This window comes from Mytilus galloprovincialis, chromosome 4 (genome assembly GCF_965363235.1).
Source record: "Mytilus galloprovincialis chromosome 4, xbMytGall1.hap1.1, whole genome shotgun sequence".
Classification (NCBI taxonomy): domain Eukaryota; kingdom Metazoa; phylum Mollusca; class Bivalvia; order Mytilida; family Mytilidae; genus Mytilus; species Mytilus galloprovincialis.
This window is the reverse complement of record NC_134841.1, coordinates 24,952,740-24,979,063: the sequence shown is the minus strand read 5'-3', so window position 1 is coordinate 24,979,063 and position 26,324 is coordinate 24,952,740. Positions and strand designations below refer to the sequence as shown.

The 26,324-nt window shown below is 31.1% G+C and overlaps 1 protein-coding gene across 1 annotated transcript; it reads right to left on the bottom strand.

Annotated features, from left to right (window-relative positions):
• Positions 1 to 844: 844 nt before the first annotated feature.
• LOC143071691 (osteoclast-stimulating factor 1-like) lies at positions 845 to 25,055 on the bottom strand. Its single transcript, XM_076246174.1, has 8 exons — positions 24,925 to 25,055; positions 22,436 to 22,482; positions 21,865 to 21,982; positions 4,945 to 5,036; positions 3,854 to 3,973; positions 2,848 to 2,926; positions 2,360 to 2,449; positions 845 to 1,342 (listed from the first exon to the last, which is right to left on the bottom strand). Exons 1-8 carry the CDS (start codon positions 24,971 to 24,973, stop codon positions 1,290 to 1,292), a joined length of 648 nt encoding a protein of 215 aa, XP_076102289.1. The 5' UTR covers positions 24,974 to 25,055; the 3' UTR covers positions 845 to 1,289.
• Positions 25,056 to 26,324: the final 1,269 nt, after the last annotated feature.

Sequence of the window (26,324 nt, the reverse complement as noted above, 5' to 3'; positions counted from 1 at the left end):
TTAACATTTTATAATTTCACCTGCATCAAAAGAGATCAGAGTCTCTGAATTTCCATATCTAGTATTGATATATTTAACATAGCTGTTTGATATAATACATTGCATGATATGTTAACAGTATTGAATTTTCAACATTAAATAAATGCACATACAAAATGTTATAACAAGGCCTGAGAATACACCTCAAAGGAAATACACAAGACTTTTGGTACAATGTATTGTTAAACACAGCAAGCAGAAGCTTAAAATACATTTTAAATGGTTTGGATCTATATGAAAAGAGTCTTTAGCAAATAGAGTACACAATTTATCAATATATCTATAAACATAATGCATGCACCTTATATATATCAGCTTTCAATAAAAAAAGCTAGATTATTTCTAATATACTACTTTTTTTACATTGGAATAATGGTAAGATTATGAATTTACTGACGCTGCATTTTCAAATAAAATTACCTAAAGTCTTTTATAACATAAACCTCTTTTTCTTGGTTGATTGTTTAATCAAAAGAGTAGGTTAGATAAGGCATGATACATGTTAATGAGTAAACATAATTTTGCATAGGACTTGATATTTGTAGCCCTTATCACACCTACCCCTTTACATAAAAAAGCATATCATGGTTACATATCCTTAAATTATACACGTCTTAATCACTTTCACAAAATCTTATTACCAACACAAAAATTAAATTACGTTTTTTTTTTGTAGAGCAAGCATAGATTTTAGGACAAAAAGTCTCCATTAATTTTCATGTTGTATCAACATTTGGCTATCCAAAGAGTTTAATTAAGAAACTGGTAATTTACATGGAAACTGTTTTCTATTACTTGAAATGCATTTTTGTTCATCTTTTTTTGTTGCTATATCTCTTAATAAACATAATTTGTATGCACATATTCCTAATTGTGGTGGATATCTTTCAGTTATCAAGTTATCAATATAAATTAAAAAAATGTTTACTTCTACACAATTCATAACATAATTATATAGCTTACATTGTAAAAGTCTTGTTTAGAAATTTGAACTTTAATAGAAAAATGCCCTTTTTTATGTAGTTTTAGAGTGTGATTTTTTTTAAATAAGAAAAAATATGACAAACTTCAAATGTTTTCAAGGGATATGTGAAAGTTGTAAGAAATTCCTGTATGTGAAATATAAAATTTATACTTGACATGTAATTATTCTAAAATGATTGAGTTTTAACCTATTTGAAAATTGTAACAAAATTGTGTGAAAGTGTGTAATATATAACATATGGCAGTATAATGACAATGAAATAGTATCAATCTGAGTCTTCTTCATCTCCATAATCTTGTGACGTTGTCCGTGGTGCAGCTGTAATAGACATGGTAGAGGTCAATAAAATACACAATAACATACATTTATATCATACACAATAATATACACAAAATAAATAAATAAATACTATATTGATAATAGTTCAAAGTTAATACAAAGACACAGTGTTCAGAAATGTTAACATATACATAACAAACATTACAAACTAGACACATCTAAAAAACTATTCAAAAAGCAAGTTGAAGAAGATTAAATCTCAGCCTTCCAAATAATGACTAAATTATATAATATAATCTGGTCCCTATGTCATAAAACTCAACTTGGTTCTTTGAGTACAAAATTTCTGCTGGAAACATTAAATCAAAAAAATTGATTTCTGAGTCTTGAGTATGATAATTGTGCTTGAATGTTTTATGACCACAAGGCCTGGTGTGTATATGAAATCTATGTAGTTATCCATATCAAATAAGCTTTTGAATTAAGAGTGTGGTAAAGGGGGGTGCTTGCACGAAAAAAAAACTTGAAATAAGACATAATTTCACGTTGAACGTGAAATAATTTCTTTAATGAATGTTGCACGAAAAATAAATACTTTTATGTGAACCGTTTGTGACTGAATCACTGTCTTCTTGTGTATATTAACTATTTGTTTTTCTTGATATTCCCGATTTAGTATACACATTTATGATATAATTGGTTTACGGGTTTTAAAAAAGTATTTCTTGACTATCCCTGCCAAGTGTTTGAATTGTATTTGAAAAATACCGAGCACGCAAAATAAGACTTTGAAAATCACGATGCACGTAAAATTAGATAAGTAGAACACGTTGAACGAGGCACCCATCTTGCACGACTGAAAGTCAAATAAAAATGGTAAAAATACGTTGAACGTGAAATAAAAAACGGCGATCACGTTGCACGAAAATAACCCTTTACCACCTTCAATTAAGAACTTCTTATTCTTAATTTTTTGTGATTGCATAGATGAACACTTGTTATGAAAATTAGGATATCGAGTCAGTGATTAAATAACAGAACCAAATTAAGATGTACCTGCTAATTTGAGTTGTGCTAATGTTTCAGGATCTTTAGCTAAATCATAAGGACGTTTTCTTTCATTATTTCTCACATCGACCTGAGCACCTAAAAACAAGGTTTTTTATTCGTTACTGATATCATGATCAAGGGTCAGAAAAAATTTCATACAATTCTGGTCATCTTTTTCAAACTGTCCAAATCATTCATAAATTTGTGAAATCAGAGACATATCATGCTGTCTCTGATGACATCAATTAACTTGAATTGTTGGTTTTTTATTGCATTTACCAAAAGAGGTTTATGGGCTTTTTAACTAAAAAACTCAGACAGATACATGCATTTGGACTACAGAGTAGTTTTATTTAGATCTCATCTTTTTAATTTCAAGCCTTAGAATATTAGATCAAGATACATTTAAGAAATTACATCATTCAGAACAGAAAAACAGTATTTAACTTTTATACGAGGTAATTCCATTACAATATAAATGTTTACAAACCTACCATGTTCTATTAATAATTTAACCACTTCTGGGTGACCTTTCCATGCTGCTGAGTGTACTGGAGTATCTCCTATTTTGTTCTAAAATTAAAATTATAACTAAAATATTTCTAATAAAAATAGTTAAAATGTTGTAATTTTTCATATATTTGTTTCTCATACAAGTCAATCACCTTTGAAAAGTTTTCAAAATTTATGTATAGGGAGACAGTGTACAAGTAAATGAAAATAACAGATACTTAACTTTTATAAAGCAAACCAGAAATCTCAGTCTGTACTTAAATTATTCATAATTTATCAAACAAATTTATTAGACCTAACATTACATACATAGTAACACCATATCAATTTCCTTTATTTGAGTCAAACTTGGGTTGACATGAATCTAAGTACTTACATGTCATTTTCAGCCTTTAAATAAACAAATAACCAACAACAATTCTGATTTCATTGAAACAAAGTCAAAGAGGAATAACCTGTGTTCCCAGTTTATATAACTTGTCATATATTCTAATATAAAGAGGATTTTTTATTTGATTTTTTGTGTATAAACACAACTTTTAAGCACCCCATTTAGGCTATTTCGTGGCCAGTTTTTATTGTCAGAGGAAGCTAGAGTGCCCAGAGAAAACCACTGATCTTCAATAAGAAAACTGACAATCCTAGTAAACTAAGATTGGAGTCGAGTGCACCTGCATGAACGGGGTTCAAACCCACAACCTCAGAGTTGACTGGCTAGTAATTACAGTAGTAACTACTAAGACCACTCGGCAACCTAGGCCCCTACAATATAAAGAGGACAATGACTTTAAAATCTAATATAAAGTAAACCAGTAACGTTTCAGTACAGTCTAGTTTAAAACAAAAAATCTATAAAGGACAAAAATTCTCAAAATCGTTTAAATCTTTATGACTAATGTAGATTTAACAGTATAAGTGTTTATCTTCAATAATGCCATGGGTGACATATACATGTATTTATATCTTACATAAATTCATTATGCCTACCTGAACATTTACTTGACAATTAGGCACAGCTAGTAAGATCTTTACACAGTCTATATGGCCTCCATGTGAAGCCCAATGCAGAGGTATTGATCCAGCTTTATCTAAACCATTCACCGAAACCTGTAACATACAAGATTTTATTAAATCTCAAATCATTTTACATCTTTATATCAAGGGAGATTGACACTCTCAATAAAATGACATAAGCCAATTCAGGTCCATTACATGTATCTTGTACCTCATGTTTAACACCACTTTCAACACTATTGCTCTATTTCATTGGGGCTAATTTTTATTTGTGGAGGAAGCTGAAGTGCCTGGATCAAACCACCATCCTTATGTAGGAAAATTAACAATCCTAGTCAATTAAGATTGGAGTCAAGTGCACCTTGCTCGTACAGGATTCCACTCATGAAATCAGTGTTTACTGGCTATTTTCTTTTTCTGAAACAGCAGTTGGACTACTTTCACCAGTCTGCCTTCGAGGCCCCTGTATTCTAGGAAGGTATGGTAGCCTGCTGTAGGTACATGTTTGGAAAAATATGCTTATTAGACTGTTGGTTTTCCTGTTTGAATGGTTTTACACTAATAATTTTTGGGGCCCTTTATAGCTTGCTGTTCGGTGTGAGCCAAGGCTCCATGTTGAAGGCCGTAACTTGACCTATCATGGTTTACTTTCACAAATTGTAATTTGGATGGAGAGCTGTCTCATTTGCACTCATACCACATCTTCCTACATTATATCTATTTGTCTATCTATTAACAATACAAAACTTACAAATTTTTAGATCAAACTTAGCAATCCAATTATCATGCCCTTATTTTTTATTCTATATTGAAAATTAAGGAAGTGATTCGTATGGATCAATCAAACTAACTTTTTAAAGATAAGAGTACAACATATGAATATACAAACCTCTACAGGTCATAATTGATGAACCAGTAATGAATAAAATAACTATAACAGATAGAAAAATGTGGCCTGATTTTTTTAAATACATTGTACTTCTAGTATGTTTCAGAAATTATAACACAATAGATGTAGATATTGGTCATCTTATTAAAACACTTCGAGTAATAAATTTACTTACATTATTATTCAAACATTCCTGTAGGAAAGGAACATTGCCTCTCTTTGCTGCTTCATGTAAAGGAAAATCTATAGATTCTGTACTAGATTCAACTAAAATAGAAAAGTGTTCAATGAAGGATAACTCTATAATTCTGGAAGTTATTGAATAATACATAAGATATTCTTGTATTAATACAACTCCAGTTTCCACACAAGCATCCCCATAGAAAATATCACTGGTATTCCAGTGGAAACCAGTGGTATACCATTGGAATCCAGTGGTATACCACTGGACAACACTGGAATGACTTATTCCAGTGGTATTCCAGTGGAGTTACCATTGAAATTCCAGTGGAAAGATGCATTCCACTGGAATTTTGAATAAATTATACCAGTGGAAAAAAAAATCAGTGGAATACCAGTGGGAAAAAAAATCAGTGGAATACCACTGGACCCCTGCGAGATGAAATTCATGAACTGATGATGAACCACCATGAACTGTTCATGAATGTTCATGAACAATGCATGACTGTTCATAATGAGTTCATTAAGTTTGTTCATGAATTTAGTTCATGAATAGTTCATAAAATGCAGTTCATGAATATTTTCTGAACTTTAATGAACTGTGAGTCAGTTCATAATGTTCATAAATTGTTCATAACACATGTTCATGAACATTTTATGAACTTTTAATGAATAAATGAATTCATTAAGTTCATCAATAAATTCATAAATTTGACTGTCATACAAGTTCTCATAAACATCTATACATTGTATTATGACATCACAATTAAAGTGCTTTTAGCATGACCTCCAGGTTATTCATTTACAGATCTTGAGATCATTTTGAGACAAAATTCAGTTGAATAGCAAAAGTGTAAATACATGTACATGTTTGTTTATCAAAAAGCATCAAAAATATAAATATATAAAAAAGAAGATGTGGTATGATTGCCAATGAGACAACTATCCACAAAAGACCAAAATGACACAAACATCAACAACTATAGGTCACCGTACGGCCTTCAACAATGAGCATTGAGCCCATACCGCATAGTCAGCTGTAAAAGGCCCCGATAAGACAATGTAAAACAATTCAAACGAGAAAACTAACGGCCTTATTTATGTGAAAAAATGAACGAAAAACAAATAACACATAAACAAACGACAACCACTGATATACTCACTTTTGCTGTGCTGCGACTCCCCAAAAGTTTAAAGAATTGAAACCAACTTTGGGACGTACATGTACATCTATACAGAGGGACAAGGGTAAAACGTATTGCCCCCTCCGCTATGGCAGAGGCAAAATTAAAAAAAAATCATACAGATTTGATTAGTTCCCTTTCACAGCATGCAGGTAGAGCCTCATATTACTTCAATACATGTGATACAAATGTGTTTAAGCTTAAGTAATTATAAGCAAAAGTATGTCCATAAAAAATATTTCCTTTTCATTGAACAACAGAAATTAGCTCAGCACCTTTTTCTTTTTTTTTTTCATACTACACCAGAAGAGTGTTACATTTTGAGAGTCATACAAAATTTGGGACTAACTTTGAAGTTTTGTAACTTACTTTGAGCTGGAGATGTTTCTCATGTTTCGTTTTTACAATCATGACAATGGTAAACTTAATTTCTTTCTTCTAAAGATGTAATTTCTGATTGTCTCTCCAAGTTCAAACATGTGCCTTTCTTAACCATCATACGGCACATAGAGGAACTTGGAAACAAAGCCCAGATTAATGACAATTCATTCTTTCCCAAACATTGCAGACCGGTGTCAATAATTATCATATTTAATGAATTACGTTTACCTATTGTAAAACGCTTCAATGACTTTGACAAAAGATTGCAATGCAGACAAATGATTACAAGTGACTGGGAATAGAAAAACGTCATAATTACGTCAGCAAAATGGTGGTTTTGACGCTTACAATACAAATGAAGATGAAGTAATATAGCTGTCAAAATAAAGCAGATTTGTTATCAGATAAGTAAATTATATATATTTTTGATTATTTTTTTTTGCTGAATAACTATTTGTTGAAGCATTATAATAATTATTGATTAATTATAATAAATATAAAACATATATATGATGAGCAAGATAATGTTAAAAAAAGAATATATGTCAACGAGGCTCTAACATTAAAGCGTGCGACTCTATTTCGAAAAGCAAGACAACTGAAACACGACAAGCTCATAAACAGCTGCTGGACTCATGATGGGAAAATTCTAGTACGGAACTTAACCAAAGACCAGACATTTCAAATTAAAACTGAGAAAGATCTTACTCAGTTCCTTAAACTAAAGATTTCTTCCGACGTCCCAGAGACTGATCACCAAGCTAGAACACCACGTCCAGCCTATGCAAAAAGTTCTAAGTCCTTAAGTGTCAGCGCAAACATATTTCGACCGTTAGCAGGACTGACGTCAACACCTGTAACCAACGAGGTCCCATTGAGAGCCCGCTCATCATCAGCTAACTCTATTACAAGTTATTAAAAACAATCTGTACATAATATTTCAAAGACAATCTGAATTATATTATATCTAATGCTAATCTAACTATATAAATTCTATACATATATTAATCAAGGCAAACTCCACAATTAAATTGAAATTCTTTTTTCCTTTATTCCATTTTTACAAATTGAGTTATTCCTCTTTGTACTAGTTTCGGCAAAATATCAAATTTCCGGTTCGATGAGTCATTTCATACCGTCATTTGGATCTAAAATTTATTCTAGACTGAAATCAAAACAATTCCATTGGCATACTTTCCCCTTTTTTTATCATCGAACATCATAACACACATGCAATAACTTAATGTACAATCCTTTTCCTATTTATCCCTAGCTGCATGTACCTCTACATGACCCAGTTTATAAAACTCCAACATGTCTGGTTTTTGGTGTGTTACATGTATGCAGTGAGTACTCCCCCTTCTCCTTTTCTCTTTCAATCATTTTTTATTTTATTGAGAACGAATAAATGCTGGATTTTATCCATTCAAATACCAGCACAGAGTGGTTATGGTTGTAGACTTATGCTGTCAAACAGTATGTATAATATTGATGTGACAAACTTTATGGGCATTATCCAAATAATTTGTAGTATGCTTACTAACTCATTTATTAGTGATCATGGATAATACTTTATTACCACTTTATAATGTCCATATTGATGATAAACCTAGTATCAGAACTGTATATATCTCCAACTTATTTTTTAGTCTTATTATTGTATTAATCTTACTACAAAGTAATGACATTGAACAAAATCCTGGACCAAACTCATCAAGATATAGCTATCAAAATATTCAAATAGCTGGTATTAATGTTAATTCCTTACTTTATAAAACTGACTTAATTCATTCAGAACTAGGTGAATGTGATGTGATTTGTGTATCTGAAACAAAACTGAAAGCAAATGTTGGAAGCACTGATTTAGTAATGCCAAATTTTCATAATCCTGACTTATTTAGAAAAGACAGGTTAACTGACGGTGGAGGAGGAATTTTGATCTATGTAAGAGACAGTCTCCATTGTAAACGCCGTAGTGACTTAGAAATAGCTGAATTAGAATCAGTTTGTGTTGAAATTGCAACAAAAACTGGTAGATTCTTAGTTGTATGTTTTTATAGACCTCCAAATGCACCAGTCACATCACTTGACCATTTTGAAAATTTATTAGATAATGTAATAGATACTGATAAAAATGTAATATTGCTTGGTGATTTAAACATAGATTTACTAAAAGCAAGTCCGACTAGTAGGATATCAAGAATCTGTGAAAGATATGGCATAGAAAATGTTGTTAAGGAACCTACTCGAATAACCCCCTCAACTGCAACACTCTTAGACCCTATATATATGAATAATCTTAGTTTACTAAGAAATAGCATGGTACTACCAAGTTTTTGTAGCGACCACTCTCCAACACTTATTGAGATTAATTTTTCCTCTGCTAGACAAAAAGCTTATTCAAAAGTAGTTTATGACTATGAGAGTGGTGACTATGCATCAGCAAACATGTATTTACAAAGAAAAAACTGGTGTGAATGCTTTAAAAATGTTCATGACATTAATAAGATAAATGGTCTAATTAACCAAGAAGTTCATCATGTCATGGACACATATATTCCCAAAAAAAAAGTATTGGTGAGACCCAGGGACAAACCTTGGATCACAACCAGTATTAAAGTTAAAATGCGAAAGCGTAACCGTGCTTACAAAAAAGCTAAATCAAGAAATTTAATTTCAGACTGGAAAAAATTTAAAGAACTTAGAAATGAAGTGATTGATCTAGTAAGAGAAGCTAAACGTCAGTACCTGATTAACTTGCATAATTCCCTAGTCGATAAATCAATCCCACCAGGGAAGTGGTGGAGAATAGCTAAGAGTGTTTGCAAATTTAAAAATAAAGAGAGTCAAAATTCTCCCATTAAGGTAAATGGAGAGATTCTTATTCACCCCATTGAGAAAGCAACAGCCATAAATGATTATTTTTGCTCAATATCTAGATTTGACACAGAACCTCAATTGCCTAATGTCCCACCTTTGGCACCATATGAGCTGTCTGACATAGTGATTACAGAGCAGGATGTAATTGACCATTTCCAAATTTTAAATATTAACAAACCAGCTGGACCTGACAAGCTACCTCCAAAATTTCTTAAGGCAATTTTCCCATCACTGGTTACACCTCTAACATTCATATTTAATAAAAGCTTACAATCAGGAACAGTTCCCAGTGATTGGAAATTGGCTAATGTATCAGCTATCTACAAGGGTAAAGGAGATCAGGACAATGTTTCAAACTACAGACCTATCTCGGTTACTAATTGTTTTAGCAAAATATTGGAGAAAATTATTTTTAAGTATTTACATAATTATATACATGATCATGCAATATTAACTGATCAACAGTCCGGGTTCCGAAACAAGGACTCTACTATAAATCAGTTACTTTTATTATATGATGAGATTGTAAAAAATCTTGACAAAGGGAAAGATGTCAGATTTATTTTTTGTGATGTGTCAAAGGCATTTGATCGTGTATGGCACATGGGACTTCTATATAAGTTAACAAAATATGGAATAAAGGGTAATTTGCTTAACTGGTTCAAAAGTTATCTTTCTGATAGACAACAAAGGGTTGGAGTAAATGGGTTTTTTTCTAACTGGAATACTGTCAAGGCAGGAGTCCCTCAAGGATCCATCTTGGGCCCTTTTCTGTTTTTATTGTTTGTGAATGACATAGTAGATGCGGTTACAAACAAAATAAAACTGTTTGCAGATGATACTTGTCTATATTGTGTTGTACATGATGAGAGATCAGCAGCTGAATCCTTGGGTCAAGATCTAGAATCATCAGATCAATGGGCAGGGGAATGGGGTGTAACCTTCAATGCAGACAAAACCAAATCTATGTATTTTACAAGAAAAAGAAATATTGATGTCACATCACTATGCATGAATGATGCACCTCTAGAAAATGTCTCAGAACATAAACATCTTGGTATAACCTTATCTTCTAATGCCAAATGGTCTAGTCACATACAGGATATTTATTCAAAAGCTTGTAAACGTCTTAATATTATGAGATATTTAAAACATAAGATTGATAGACAGTCTCTTGAAAGACTTTATATTGCATTTATAAGGCCTATTTTAGAATATGGGAACATAATTTGGGACAACTGCACACAAGAAGAATCAGATCTAATTGAGTCTGTACAACAAGCTGCTGCCAGAATTGTAACTGGGCTTCGAAAGGGAACTCCTAGATGGAAATTATATAAGGAATTAGGTTGGGATTCCCTCCAGAATAGACGTCAGAAAAACAAATTATTGTTTCTTCATAAAACTATTTCTGGAGATATTCCTAATTATATTGCTGCTGATGTCTTGTCATGTACAAACACTAATGACCAGTATGGTCTGAGAAAAAAAAAGGGAATTTAAAACTCCTCAGTGTCGAACCACAGCCTATAAAAACAGTTTTATTCCACATACTCTTGAAAAGTGGAATTCACTTGATGGAGAAGTTAAAAATATTTTAAGTTTCACAGGATTTAAAAGAAAACTGAATGAGGACATAAGTCCTTGTCCTGTTTTCTTTTCCACTGGTTCACGTAAAGTTAATATAATCCACTGCCAATTAAGAAATGAGGCTAGTGATCTAAAAGATCATCTCTTCTGTGATCATTTGTCGGACAGCTCTATGTGTGCATGTGGAGATCCAGTAGAAGATAATTTTCATTTCTTTTATGTTTGTCCATTTTACATTTATCAGAGATATGAGCTCTTTCGAAAAATAAGTAACTTTAAAAATGTCAATCTTGATGTCCTACTACAGGGTTGCTCAGACTTAAATATTGATGAAAACACAGAGATATTTACATATGTACAACAATATATTCATGAAACTGGAAGATTTTTATAATATTTCATGTGATATTATACTGTTTAGAATCCAGCCTATAACCACAGTGTACCACTCTTTAGTCTTAATTAAAGACAAACCTAACTTTTAACACAAAAAACAACTAATTGTGTTTAGCATCTTTTTGCAAATAAATTTATATATATTTTATTTTATTTTTTGTATTAGTAATTATATTTTCAAAAATCAAGAAATTAATAGTCATGTAATAAGATGGTACACTAAATTATTTATGTATTGCAAAAAAGGGCCAATCAATTCTTTTTATTCATATAAATAGAACAACTTTGTTGCAGTGAGCTTGTGAATTTGAGTAAAAATCACTTTATGATCTACTTGATTCCTAACCAACACTTATTATTTTGGTATAAAATTCGACAGCACCTTCAGTAGGTCTTGCTTTAACTTTGTTAACATAGTTATTTATATATGTATACACAAAAAATACTTCAAGAAGTGGAGGAACTGCCTCCCTGACTCACTGCAACAACGTATGATCTATTAACTTATCAGAAAATTATATACTATCATGCATGTTATTCAATCCATCTTGTATGGGAAAGGATTTGTATAGGCACTGCCTTTTGTCCAATCCCTTTGTTTAAATGTACATTTGATATTTGAACAATAAAATATTTTGAATTGAAAAATATAAAACACCAGAAAGTGAAAGTAACCTTTACATTTTACAGTGTTGGTTTAATGTTTTCCATTCAGGAATAACTGATAGATTTGTACAATATATTTTATTTCAAGGTAAACATAATTCATGCTTCAGCCATTCTTATGATTGTGTGTGGGCAAATTAAAAGGGGAAAAGGGGGGGGGGTACATTATTTGAAATGTCATGAAAAGGCAAGTAGTATTCATGTTATTAATCTTACTCTATTGATATTTTAATAAAAACAACAATTATTAAATTAAATTATTACATTGTATTATACCTGTTAGAAACTGTTTAATCTTGAGTGTTTATTTAAAACAAATATCAAGGACTTTTGATTCTTTGTGGAGTGATTTTTGATTTTGCAGGGGGAAACTTAGATGCATTTATTGATTAAAAGATCTGTTCAACTGGGAAGAATTTCAAGCAGAACAACTTCACCAAGATGTTATGTAGCATTTCTAGTTGGAAGTCCAGCAATTTCAATTACAGACAGGAAGAGAAGTTTACTTATGATAATAACACAAAAATGAATATTCAAGAAAATCCTTTTTAATAATTTCATGAACTTTAGATGAACAGTTCATGAACTACAAGTGGACAAACAATGTTCATGAATTAAATTACTGATGAACAGTTCATGAACACAGTAGTTCATGTGTTCATGAATGATTCATGGACTGGTATATTTCATGAACAAATTCATGAATCATTCATAAAAAATTCATGAACTATACATGAACAGGACATGAACTACAAATGGACAAGCGTGTTCATGAACTATAAAATCATGAACAATTCATGAATAATAAAAGTTCAAGAACTATTTTTGTTCATGAACTTTAATGAACCAAAGAGTTCATGAACACTTTCTGTTCATGAATAGTTCATTATTCACTGGTTCATGAACATGCATGTCCATTTGTAGTTCATGTCTAGTTCATTAACTGTTCATGAATCTTTTATGAACAATTCATGAATTGTGTTCATGAATCATTCATGAATCATCCATGAACATTCATGAATTATTCATAATCATTTCGCAGGGGGCACTATCAAAAGGAAAAAAAAATATCTTATTTTAAATGTACATATAATTAAGTTATAATTGAACAAACAATATAATATATAACAAACAACATGCCCTTTTTAAATTTATATAATTTAAGTAAATCTATATGAATTATAAACATAAATACTGATACAATGCATAGATCCCAAATGACATATGTACATTTCTAATTACAAAATAAAAAAATACAAAATTAACGTGTAATAATTGAACAAACAATATATATATATAAGGCCTAAAACCAGAGGCTCCCTGGAGCCTGGAGCCGCACACCTGGTAACCTGTTGGATACCCAACAGCAGCAACCGTCCATGTTTTTTGACAAATTGGAACAAAATGAGCAATCTTTCCCCTAGGGTCCAATGTTAAACTATGTTCCCTGCTGGTGGCCATAATGGATCAGGTGTGGACATGTCGGATACAATTTTTAAAGAAAACCACCTAAGGACCATTGTCACCAAGTTTGGTTCCAACTGGTACAGTAGATTCAGAAGAGGAGATCTTTGAATACATTTTCCCAAAATGGCATCCATCTTGGATCATGTGTGGACATGACGGATACAATTTTGAAATGGGACCGCTCAAAGACTTTTGTGACCAAGTTTGGTTCCAATTGGCCAAGCGGTTTCAGAGGTGTAGAAAACAATAGGGGCATCCTCAGGGGTTTTCTTCAGAGCAAGGGATGACGGAGATCCCTCTCAATTAATGCCCCTTCAAAAATGGTGTATTCTTTAATACAATTTAAGAACAAGGCGGGCTTGTGATTATATCCCCATCTGAACAAATTTTCTGAAGAAAACGCTGATCCTATGTCTCATAACTTTTTAGTTTTTTATTTAAATTGGAATTTTCATGCAGTATAATTTTTATAGTGTGGATATTATAATTGCTTCATTATATTTGTACTTTCAGTAGAAATGAATTTTTTATAGTGAAGATTAAAGAATGATCATACCACAAAGATTTATGGTTGTTTTTGTTAAACTGTGAGTTAGCATGATGCATGATTTACTGAAACCCTAATTTCCAAAACAAGTACTGTGACCGCAAATTATTCAATACAACAATTTTTTATTGGAATTCCACTGGAGAGAAATTGTCTGGCATTCCACTGATCTACTGGAATTCCACTGATTGACCAGTGATAATTCCAGTGGAATCTACTGGAATTCCACTGATTTACCAGTGATAATTCCAGTGGAATCTACTGAAATTCCACTGATTTACCAGTGAAGATTCCAGTAGATCAGTGGAATGCCAGAGAAAATACCACTGGAATTCCACTGGAACTTGTTGCATTCCACTGGAGTTACCACTGGTAAATCAGTGGAATTCCAGTAGATCAGTGGAATGCCAGACATTTTTTACCACTGGAATTCCACTGGAATCCAGTGGTTAATCCACTGATTTTGCCAGTGGCTTTCCAGTGGAATTCCACTGGAATTTTGTCATCTTTTTCTATGGGGATATAATGAGTGAAATAGAAATAAGTCAATTTTTTCCATTTTGTTTTTTACCATATTTTTGCTGTTTGATAAAAAGTTTAGGCTGAATTTAAACATGTTAAGTACCGGTCTTTGTAAGAATCATGCAGGTTCCTGTTGATGGGCGATTCATGACCCCTCTTCGAATGTCTTTATATTTTGTTTATGATGAAGGTATGGTATGAAAATAAGTTTTCTGTATTAATTTTTTCTTTTCAACCTTGGTTGCCATGGAAACCATCCTTACAAAATTTTGCCTAAATACGTCTATAAGTAGCCTTTGAAAATTGAAATATAATGAATTTTAAAGAACCATAGAAATAAAGTTAATCAATACAAACAATATGTATATTTACAGTATTGACAAACACAACCCCAAACTATACAAAAATGTTAAAATTTTGAATTTACTAAATAGTTTGTTTCCATAGCAACCATTTAAAAATGTGTTAAAATTCAAAAATGAAAAATTTCAAAAACTTTAAAATTTTAAATCTGTTTATCTCCCAAGACCAACAATACCATGACATGTCATTGACAAATTTTGAAAGACAACACTCTATATATTCAGAAAATAAAAAGAAAGTCGTGTGTTTTTTTTTCTTTAAAAAAATAATTTTAGTCAAAAATTGTCAATTTTCACCAAAATTCAGATTACCAAACAGATGAATACTGAAACATTTTGAACTTAAAAAGCTAAAAAACTTAAAAAGCATTCCTGACACAAATTTGGTAATTATAAATGAGAAAATATGATTGATAGAGATATTTTTGTAGAGAAGGACATTTTTTCTTTCTGGGCATGGTGCCCCCCCCCCCCCCCCTTTTTTTTCAAAATTCAAAAAATTATTAAAAAATTTAAAAGATAGAATTCAATTGTGAACATTTTGAGCATTAAAACATGAAATTTCTTCAAAGGGTGATGGCAATAATAGAACCCCCTACACCATTTTTATGTAGACTCTATTAGATTTTTTTTTAGAAATGGGGAATGTGTCAAAGAGAGAACAACCCAAACAGAAATTTAAAATCTTTAGATGCTATTTCATGGTCTTAAAATTGACTCTAAAGAACCTGAATCGATCACCTGTAATTTTTGGTTAAATCTTGCATCAATGATTATTTGTCCCTTCAATATATATCAATGAGTGGCTTAACAATTCCATTTAAATGTTCTTTGTATCTGTCGTTTTTTCTTCAAAAGCAAAAAATGAATTTTACCCCTATGGTCCATTTTAGCCATAGTGGCTAAGTTTCTTGAAGTACAAGGAAATAAAAAACTAAATTTATACAAGATTATAACTCCCAAGTTGGGCTGAAATTGATTAAGCATATTCAGAAGAAGATTTTTTTTAAAGGAAGCAAACTAGATGAACAAATTGTGAAAAAATTCTTTAAAGGGCTATAACTCCATAAGGATTCAATTGACAATTCTGGTCATATAAACTTATTTGTAGATCCTACTTTGCTGAAAGTTGTGCTGTTTACAGTTTATCTTTGTCATTAATAATATTCAAGATAATAACCAAAACTGCAAAATTTCCGTACAATTAACAATTTAGTGGCAGCAACCCAACAATGGGTTGTTAGATTCATCTGAAAATTTGCTCTTAAAAGGCTTTAGTGTTTGAGATATGAGCTACACACTGCATTTTACCCCCATGTTCTTATTTTACCCATGGCGGCCATGTATTTTTACAAAATAGAAAATAGAACACAAACTTTATTCTAGATATCCTAAGAATCATTCAGTTTATAAGTTTTACTGGAATTGGTTCAGTAGTTTCAGTGGAAATGTTTCAAATATTTTACACCGGACAGATGACAACGGAAGCAAAGTGATGGCAAAATTCACAGTTCCTTTGAAACGGTGACCTAAAAAAACTACGTCCGTTCTATCAGAAATAAACTGAAAATAAAAAATAAAAAATTTGTACCATCGAGAGCGCTAACAAGGCCACTTTTCATATATTTTAATATTTTTAAGGGTCATAACTCTTTAAAAAAAGTCAATTGTCCATGATTATAGAACTCATCCGAGATATTGTTGATATTAATCTAGTGTATAAGTTTTATTAAAAATCTGGCAAGAATTGTACCTGTGGGAGCGTTAAAGGGGCTATTTTCCATAAATTTATTATTTTCAAGGGTTATAACTGTTTTTATAAAAGTCGATTGACCACCAATATTTAACTTGTTTGAGATATTGCTTATAATAACCTAAAGTATTAGTTTCGTAAAAATCTGACATTATTTGTACATGTGCGAGCGCTGCAAGGACAGCCAGATGGGCACAAGGACGGTTGGCAATCAACATTTTAAGCGCACCATGTTTAAACGAAAAAAATTAAGTTCTTATTTCGATTTTTTTTAATTGAAAATTTTTTGGTCGTATATTGGTATCACGTTGGCGTCTTCGTCGTCCGAAGACATTTGGTTTTCTCACTCTAACTTTAGTAAAAGTAAATTGAAATCTATGAAATTTAAGCACATGGTTTATGACCATGAAAGAAAGGTTGGGATTGATTCTTGGTGTTTTGGTCCCAACAGTTTAGGAATTAGGGGCAAAGAAGGGCCCAAATAAGCATTTGTCTTGGTTTTCGCACAATAACTTTAGTTTAAGTAAAAAGAAATCTATGAAATTTTAACATAAGGTCTCTATGACCACAACAGGAAGGTTGGGATTGATTTTGGGAGTTTTAGTCACAACAGTTTAGGAATTAGGGGCCAAAAACAGGTACCAAATAAGCATTTTTCTTGGTTTTTGCATAATAACTTAAGCATAAGTTAATAGAAATCTATGAAATTTTAACACAAGGTTTATAACCACAAAAGGAAGGTTTGGATTGATTTTGGGAGTTTTGGTCCCAACGAATTAGGGACCAAAAGGGTCCAAAATTAAACTTTGTTTGATTTCATCAAAACATTAATTATTGGGGTTCTTTGATATGCCATATCTAACTGTGTATTCAGATTCTTAATTTTTGGTCCTGTTTTCAAATTGGTCTACATTAAGGTCAAAAGGGTCCAAAATTAAACTTAGCTTGATTTTAACAAAAAGTGAATTCTTGGGGTTCTTTGATATGCTGAATCTAAACATGGTCATAGATTTTTGATTATGGGCCCAGTTTTCAAGTTGGTCCAAATCGGGGTCCAAAATTATTATGTTAAGTATTGTGCAATACCTCTGCGGTCGTATAAAGCTGCGCCCTGTGGAGCATCTGGTTTATTTATAAAAATACTATTTTTGATATAACAAAAATAAAAAAATAAAATATTTTTTTTGTCTTATAATAAATCAGTGGTTTTGATAAGATAATAACATTCTGTAAAGATTAGACAAATGGGACAGTTTTAATCTTGGTACAGTGTTTCCAATTTCATTATCTATGGAAAATACATTGCCTTGTATCGTTTCTTTTGTGGACTAGTATACTATTGCGCAGAGTCAGATTATAATGGCTGTTACTATTTACCTCCCATGTAAATCGACATGTATCGAAACCTTTATGCAAACACTTATTTGTCACTATGTCGATTTAACTGTGCTAAAATTGAAATTGAAGAAGAACTACAGAACCTTTCTTTTTATTCTAATATATAATAATCTAACTTATCTAAAAGATTTGAAATAAATGCTGAATGTGTCCATTGGACACAGATGATGCTCCCGCTTCCATATCATAAAAGTTATAAACGGACATGACTGAAGACACTTACCAATTGTGTACTAACTTTTATGGTGATAAGAATTGTGTAAAAGTTTCGTAACATTTGGTTGAGGCAAACTAAAGAATGAAATACAAAACAAAAAATTCAGCAACTTTTTCCCTCTATAAAGAGGCATTGCATAGAACAGTGAAAGTTACACCACCAAAATTCAAAGTTGATCTGCATTTGGTGGTTTTAAGCATTGTGTATAATTTTAATAACATCTGGTAAAGACAAACTAAAGTTAGAGAACAGAAACGGAAATTCAGCAATATTTCTATTTGTAAAGGGGCATAACTCTTGGACGGTTTAAGTGACACAACCAAACTTAGTCTTGTTTTATGGTAATAAGCAATGTGATTAAGTTTCATAACATTTGGTTGAGACAAACTAAAGATAGAGAACAGAAACCAACGTTGGGACATACTGACGGACGGACAAGGGTAAACCTTAATGCCCCCTCCGCCACTGCGGGGGCATAAAAATATGTAAATATAACAATTGATTAAATTAGGCAAAATTCAAGAATGGTCATTGCACATGGTTGTCATAAAGGTTTGAGAATCAAAACAGTATACAATAGTTCGGACCAGCAAATTTTCCTTAGGGCCACAAGGAAAATATTTTTGAGAACCATATTAAAACGCGATTATTCTGCGGTATACAAATAATAATTCAGTTATTTAAAAAAAAATAAAAGACAAGCTGTCCTTTTCCACCATATACAATAGAAACATTGACAAATTCTTGCACAATTTAATGTAGATCGTTGGTATATATTTCCTCAGATAGAACATGTAGAATTTGTATGCCCCCACTGTAGCAAAGGGGGCATTAAGTTGTACCCTTGTCTGTAAGTACGTCCGTTTCAGACTTATACCCTTATACAAATGGAAAAAAATGCTGACTTTTTTGTTTCCGTTCTCTAACTTAAGTTTGCCACAACCAAATGTTTTGAAACTTACACACAATGCTTATTTCCATAAAATTCAGAACAGTTAGAATGTTATTGGTGTAACAGGTACTGTCAATAAGTTATGCCCCTTTAAAAATGGAAAAAATGCTGAATTTTCCGTTTCCGTTCTCTTTTTTTCGTCTGTCTGACATAGTTCATCTTACCCTGACCTCATTTTCTTAGAACATTGATAATGTTAAGTTAATATGATACTTGTATTAAAATCTTTACATAACACTTGCAGAGTTTCAAAAGTAATTCAATTATAAATAAAACCAACCAGACATTTCAGGGTGAGTCTTTTTGTTTAGTCTAGGATTAAAGTTTTTAAAACATCAATCTGTTTCAAAAACCAACAATGAGTTGCATTAAATTGTTACTGTAACTTCTTTATAGCCATTTTGAAAGAGAAAGGATCCTGAGCTATTTTTTTTTAAATGTTCATTAAGATTTGTTTTATAGATAATCATGTTATGCTCATTGTTGAAGGATATACGGTGATCTTCTTTTGTTTATTTCTATGTCTTTGCTCTCTGGTTGAGAGTTAATTGTCTCATTGACAATTACAACACATCCTCTTATCTTTATACATAGACTTACTAGTAATTAAGTTTTGGATTCAACTTTATTCTTTTTCACTGACAGCATCAGTCTTAGACACGACAACGGGTTATGCGTATTACCATTTTTTTTTAAACTTCTGAGAAATCTTACATATAAGATTGAAGGGAGGGGGTACATATGCTGCCCTCAACTTTAGAAGTTGTGTTATGCTTAAATTCTTAAAATACTTAGTTCACAAGTAAACACAATGAGATATTACATTTCTTTCAACAAATTTTATAATTTTGACAAAAAAAAAAAAAAAATCGAAAAAAAAGGGGGGTGCACCATACCCAGAGTGATGATTTTTCATTTTGTACAAGTATATCTTCATTTATCATATATTCTCGTTTAAAATTAACAAATGTGTGTCAGAAATGCACATATAAATGGAATGTTTTAGCTTTTTACGTTCAAAATTTTTGATTATTCATCTGATTGTTAATCTGAATTTTGGCGAAAATTGACAATTTTTGACTAAATTTTTTTTTTAAAGAAAAAAAAAAACACATGACTTTCTTTTTATTTTCTTAATATATAGAGTGTGGTCTTTCAAAATTTGTCAACGACATGTCATGGTATTGTTGGTCTTGGGAGATAAACAGATTTAAAATTTTGAAGTTTTTGAAATTTTTCATTTTCGAATTTTAACACATTTTTAAATGGTTGCTTTGGAAACAAACTATTTAGTAAATTCACAATTTTAACGTTTTTATATAGTTTGGGGTTTTGTTTGTCAATACTGTAAATATACATATTGTTTGTATTGATTAACTTTATTTCTATGGGACTTTAAATTCCCTTATTTTATATTTTCAAAAAGGGTCTTTTTTCACATATTCAGGCAAAATGTTGATTTGGTGGTTACCATGGCAACGGGCATAATACAGGGAAAATAAAGACAGAATTTTGACCATCTACCAAAGTTCTTATGATATAGGGCAAAAAAAAATAATTCTGTGACATGCCATGAATCACCTTCTGCATGATTTTTACAAAGACCGGTACTTAAACATCTATCATAATGAACAAAAAATGTTGCATCTTTTTTCGGATCATCAAACAAGGAACAATGAGGAAACTCATTTTAAACTGGAAAAATATCATGATTACTGGAAATGTGGTGGACTAGTGAAGTCAGCAAATTAAACAGAATGTAGAAAACAATAGTGATGACTTTTAATCTTTGTGGCACTTTTATATCAATAATTACAGTATCACGTTACTACATACATGACATACATGATATCATATGTACATTGTACAAGGAAAATTTTTTTTTATGTAGCTCTTTATTTCATGAATTCCTTTGATACTCAAGTATAAGTCATATCTAACCATAAGCCCTTTTCAACTTCAAAGTTTGACCCTCATATCAGTCAGACAAAAAAATTTGGGCATTTTTTTATGTTGCTTTAGTTATATGTATATATCAAATGGCCTCAAACACAGCAATTAAATTAAATCTTTTCAAAATTAGGTAACTTACTACAAAGTTTAATTTTGAATGATTCATTATGAGTTATATTCAATGAAAATACAAGCTAAAACGTTTAAACCCGCTGCAAATGTTTGAACCTGTCCGAAGTCAGGAATCTGATGTACAGTAGTTGTCATTTGTTTATGTAATTTTTACTTGTTTCTCGGTTTTTATATAGATTAGACCATTGCTTTTCCCGTTTGAATGGTTTTACACTAGTAATTTTGAGGCCCTTTATAGCTTGTTGTTTGGTGTGAGCCAAGGCTCCATGTTGAAGGCCATACATTGACCTATAATGGTTTACTTTTATGAATTGTTATTTGGATAGAGTTGTCTCATTGGCACTCATACCACATCTTCCTATATTTATATTATGTTTCAATTACTGGTTTGATAATTTTGTTGACACAGCCAACTGTTACTGTCTATAGATACGAGACACCAGTCCTCATGGTCCTATCTCATAGTCATTTGAGGAGGTATTACTTAATTGGCACACTCCTATCACCTTACTCACCATAGTTACTAGGTATAAGCCCTACTTTATTGCCACACTTTGCTTTCCACCAATCAGTACTGCTAGTCATATCTAATATATATAATGTATCACCTTCATCAAATGATAGTTCATCAGTCTGCAAAGAAATGAACAGTACATAGACTCATTCACTCAAGAGTTGTACCTCCCATTCAAATTCATAATCCCAAGATCTTATAAATTAAATAAAGGTCAAATTAAATATCAACTTTTTTTCATAAAAGGATTGTTATTTCATAAATATATGTATACAAACAATTATTAAAACAAAAGTCAAGCATACAAAACTTCATCTCTGTTCTGAATAGATACTACAAAGTGCAGCAGAATGGGTGTAAAGGAGAATTAAAAGATCAAATTTCTACATTTTTGAACTATAAAAAAATTGAAATTTACATGAAAATGTAAAACATTAAATTATAAACCAATGTTTACGTACAGACCAATAACTTACATGACTAATGATGACTTACATGTATGTTCAAAACAATATTTCAGCAAGATTAAGATCATGATATACTAAAAGATGCTAATACATATAAATGCTTACCTGCTGAGCAGTGTATGGATATAAAGAACGAAAAACTTTGACCTGACCTGAAAGTAAACAAATACATGTATAATGTGATACATTATAAAATGAAACAAAAGGCATGTTTTATAACTTAAGCATGTAAGGACGGTATTTCATTAGACATGTTAGAGGAATAAATTATCAGTACATATTGTGTAGGATTTTAAATTTTTAAAAAATAAGATGTGGTAGGATTAGGTACAGGTCATTTCATAAACTGTTGTTTGTACCTATTGTATTTTTAAAAAAACCTACTTTCTTTATCAATTTTATTAAGTAAGTAGGTCTTTTTTTCACATTCTTTACATTATAAAATATGATGATATGAGTTGTAGGTCATACATCATGTACATGGAAGAAAGGTTAAATAGATATTTTAATTACAAAATATAAAAACACTTATTGACACAATATTTGTTGGACGGGCAAATATCCATTTTCTTAAATGGAACGATCTCCGACATCCCACAGCAGGGCTTTCCGTTTACGGTGGCTTCAAGTGCCGGCTACTTACAGTCAGGGGTACTACTTGTACAAGTGTATTTTATTTACTTGAAGAAGTAAAAAAAAATATACGCATATAAGTAAATTTGTAGGATACTTATACAAGTGAATTTTATTTACTTGTATAGGTAAAAAAAAAATTGGCTTAGTTATGTCCCTTAGGCATTCAGATTTTTTTACTTGTATAAGTAAAAAAATCATCCTTTCTTCTTTTCTTGAATTCTTAAGATTTCTTTGCTCTAATAGAATTTTAAATTGTGTACCCTTTACAGATGTCTTTACTAATCATTTAAGTGTAATTTCATGGACAATGAAAATCCCATTTGTCTGTTATCTTCATAACACTGCTCATTTACAAGCCCCAAAGGAGCAATTTTTGATTGCCTTGCGCAAATATACAAGATCTTTGCTCAATCAGTTTCTTTGATGAATTTATGAGATGAAACATTGAACTTTAATGAAAAAATTTGAGCAAACCTGGGAAAAATCATTAAAGGCATGATTTTACATCTCAAAACTTGAGGATTTTTGTGGGATTATAAGAAAAATTTACTTATACAAGTAAATTTTTTAGAAAATTAAGGGGAGATTATTCAAACATTATTTATTTACTTATATGTGTATATTTTTTTTTACTTCTTCAAGTAAATAAAATACACTTGTATAAGTAGTACCCCTGACTGACTTAACTGACAAAAATATAAATTCAAAAAGAAAAAAATATCTTTTTTAAATGTTTACAGGCAGCCGAGAGACTATTGTCGCAATGTCGCGGTCATGATAAACAAGGATGAAAAGTCAGTGTTTACCTTGGGCTAGATATAGTTCTGACACATGAATTCAGGTCACTGATTGGTTGTCTATTTAAAGTCAAAATGCATCGTTTCTTTTCAAAGATAACAAGAGAGACGTTCCGGTGGTCATTAAACGATTACAATAGAGACGTTCCGATGGTCATTAACTCGTTGGCTTTTTTTTGGCTTTTTAAAACATGAAGACAATCAGATGGGATGACAACATTATGTTATGGAATAATATCAGTCAAATTAAAGAAAGTGCAGTAGATCATATTGTTCAGAATCAGGAATCTTTTGAAATTCATTTTTCAAAGCCCATGTGGTGTTCAGAGAATCAAGGTCAAAAACAAAAAAGTAGAATATTGTCGACTCGACCTCAAATAAATGACATTTCCAAATGATTGATGTATCCGACTTATTGAACAGTTTACAAAAAAAAGAGAATATCAGAGGTTATATCAATTTTATGTCAATGCTTGAGAAATAATTGTATGATTTAAATATGCGTAACAGTCTTTAGAGAGAAAAGGGGGGTCAGGTCATTTGTTTACAATTGCACATAGTTATGCAAAATAAATTGATCAAGATTTCTAACAAAACGGATTATTATATAAATGAAACTCCTGTAAAAGTAAATGAATTTTAAGCATAAGGTAATGAAAATAAAAAACTATAACATAAAAAAAAATGAAATTTCTTTGAGATTTTTTTTTTTATTTCTTTAAATTCATACATAAAAAAATGGTCATTTGAAAGATGAAATTAGGTGCCAGGAGATTGCGAGAATGCAGGATTTTGCTCTATTTATGCCAGAGCTATTTATGTCAGCAGAACCAGATAACAAGTAGAAAGTCCACAATACCCTTAAAGGATAGCCGGACAGAAAAACCCATACATCATCATCAGATAACTTTGGTCAATCATTTGTCAGTAAAACTGGTCAAGTTAAACACCTTGCATACTTAAAAACGTTGGTTAGTCTTGTACACGTTCGAAATCGTGCAAGATTTGTAATTTTGAAATAAAAACACAACACTACACAAACAATTTTAGGCAGATTGAGGGATGTCGGCCTGACAGATCAGTACAATTTAGCAAATTAACACAACTGATCACAAATTTAAATTGGAAATTGGGTATGACGTTTGAAAACAGGATCTGTACCAGGTTTTGGAACGGGTGGGGGAGGTCTGCCAGGTCGTGGTTTCGACATTTCTGTGAAGTTTCTGTAAGTTTTTTCTCTTCCTTAGGATGCAACACGGAAGTCGGAAGTTTACAATAACATCGTACCGGACATGCGCACTTACAGAAAGCCACGCCCACTCGAATCGAAAGTTCGAAACTGAAAGTAGAAATTCTCATGTGAGGGTCTCTATGGGTCTTCATTTCTGTTTATTTTGTTTTTATTTTTGTATGCCCTTTTTCTCTATTCGCATTTACAAGCCCATTATTTCACTCCCCATAATGTTCTATTTATTATTATTATTTTGCCTGTGACTGTTCAAAATAATATGTTATGTCACAGTTTTGGTCAAGTTATTTCTCAGTATATTATAATTGGGGGGGGGGGGGGGGCTATAATTGTTTGGCCCATTTATTTTCTATTCTGTGACGTGTCAACACCATCTCTAGTCCTATAGGTTCAATATTGGGGTCTCACTAATTAGCGACAACAAGCGCCAAGAAGCGACAACAAGCGACAACAAGCGACAAGAAGACTATTTAGCGACAATAAAACATTTTTTTTTATTAGATATTAATTATTGAATGAAATTATTAAAAATAAATTTGTCACAGACATCAAAGTATTATATTTTTAATGCATGAATTAAAAAAAAAACTGTTAATATCTATAAAAATAATAATGACAATAATTATAATAATAATGATAATACTAATAATAATTATAATAGTTTTTCTTTAATAACAATTCATAATTTTCTGAAAATACATATCAATAGTTAAGTATACTTATCTGAGACTGCATCATGCTCCAAAAGTGTTGATCCGTAAAACATACGATTTGCATTCAACTGGTGACCGCAATTGTGTACATTCCTATTTTATATACCATAATTAAAACATGCTTTTTTTTACAATAAATAATGCATATACAAATAAGAATTAGAAATTAGTTTTTTTTATCCCAATAAATCTTAACATAGTGCTGAAAACAGAATCTAAACAGTATATAAAATTCAAAGATCATGTAAAATGCATAATAATATCATTTTGGTATTCCACACATTTTTTACTTAAAAATAGAGTCATGGATATCTTTCTCAAAATTATTGTTTATCATCTTACATATTTATTGTTTAAGAGGGAATTATTTACAATATCAGTGTGTTTATTTTTCACATGTTCTGTGAAGGTTTAAATTACTATCACATTCATAATTATGTTTTTTATCATGCACATGCATATTTGACCTAGTTTCATGAAAAAGTCATACTATAAACATGCCATGTTAATGATAAAAATAGACAACATAATTCATTCTTTTATCATTCCAGACTTTTAAAATGATAAATAAGTACCTTTTACTGTTTTAACAGTAAGTA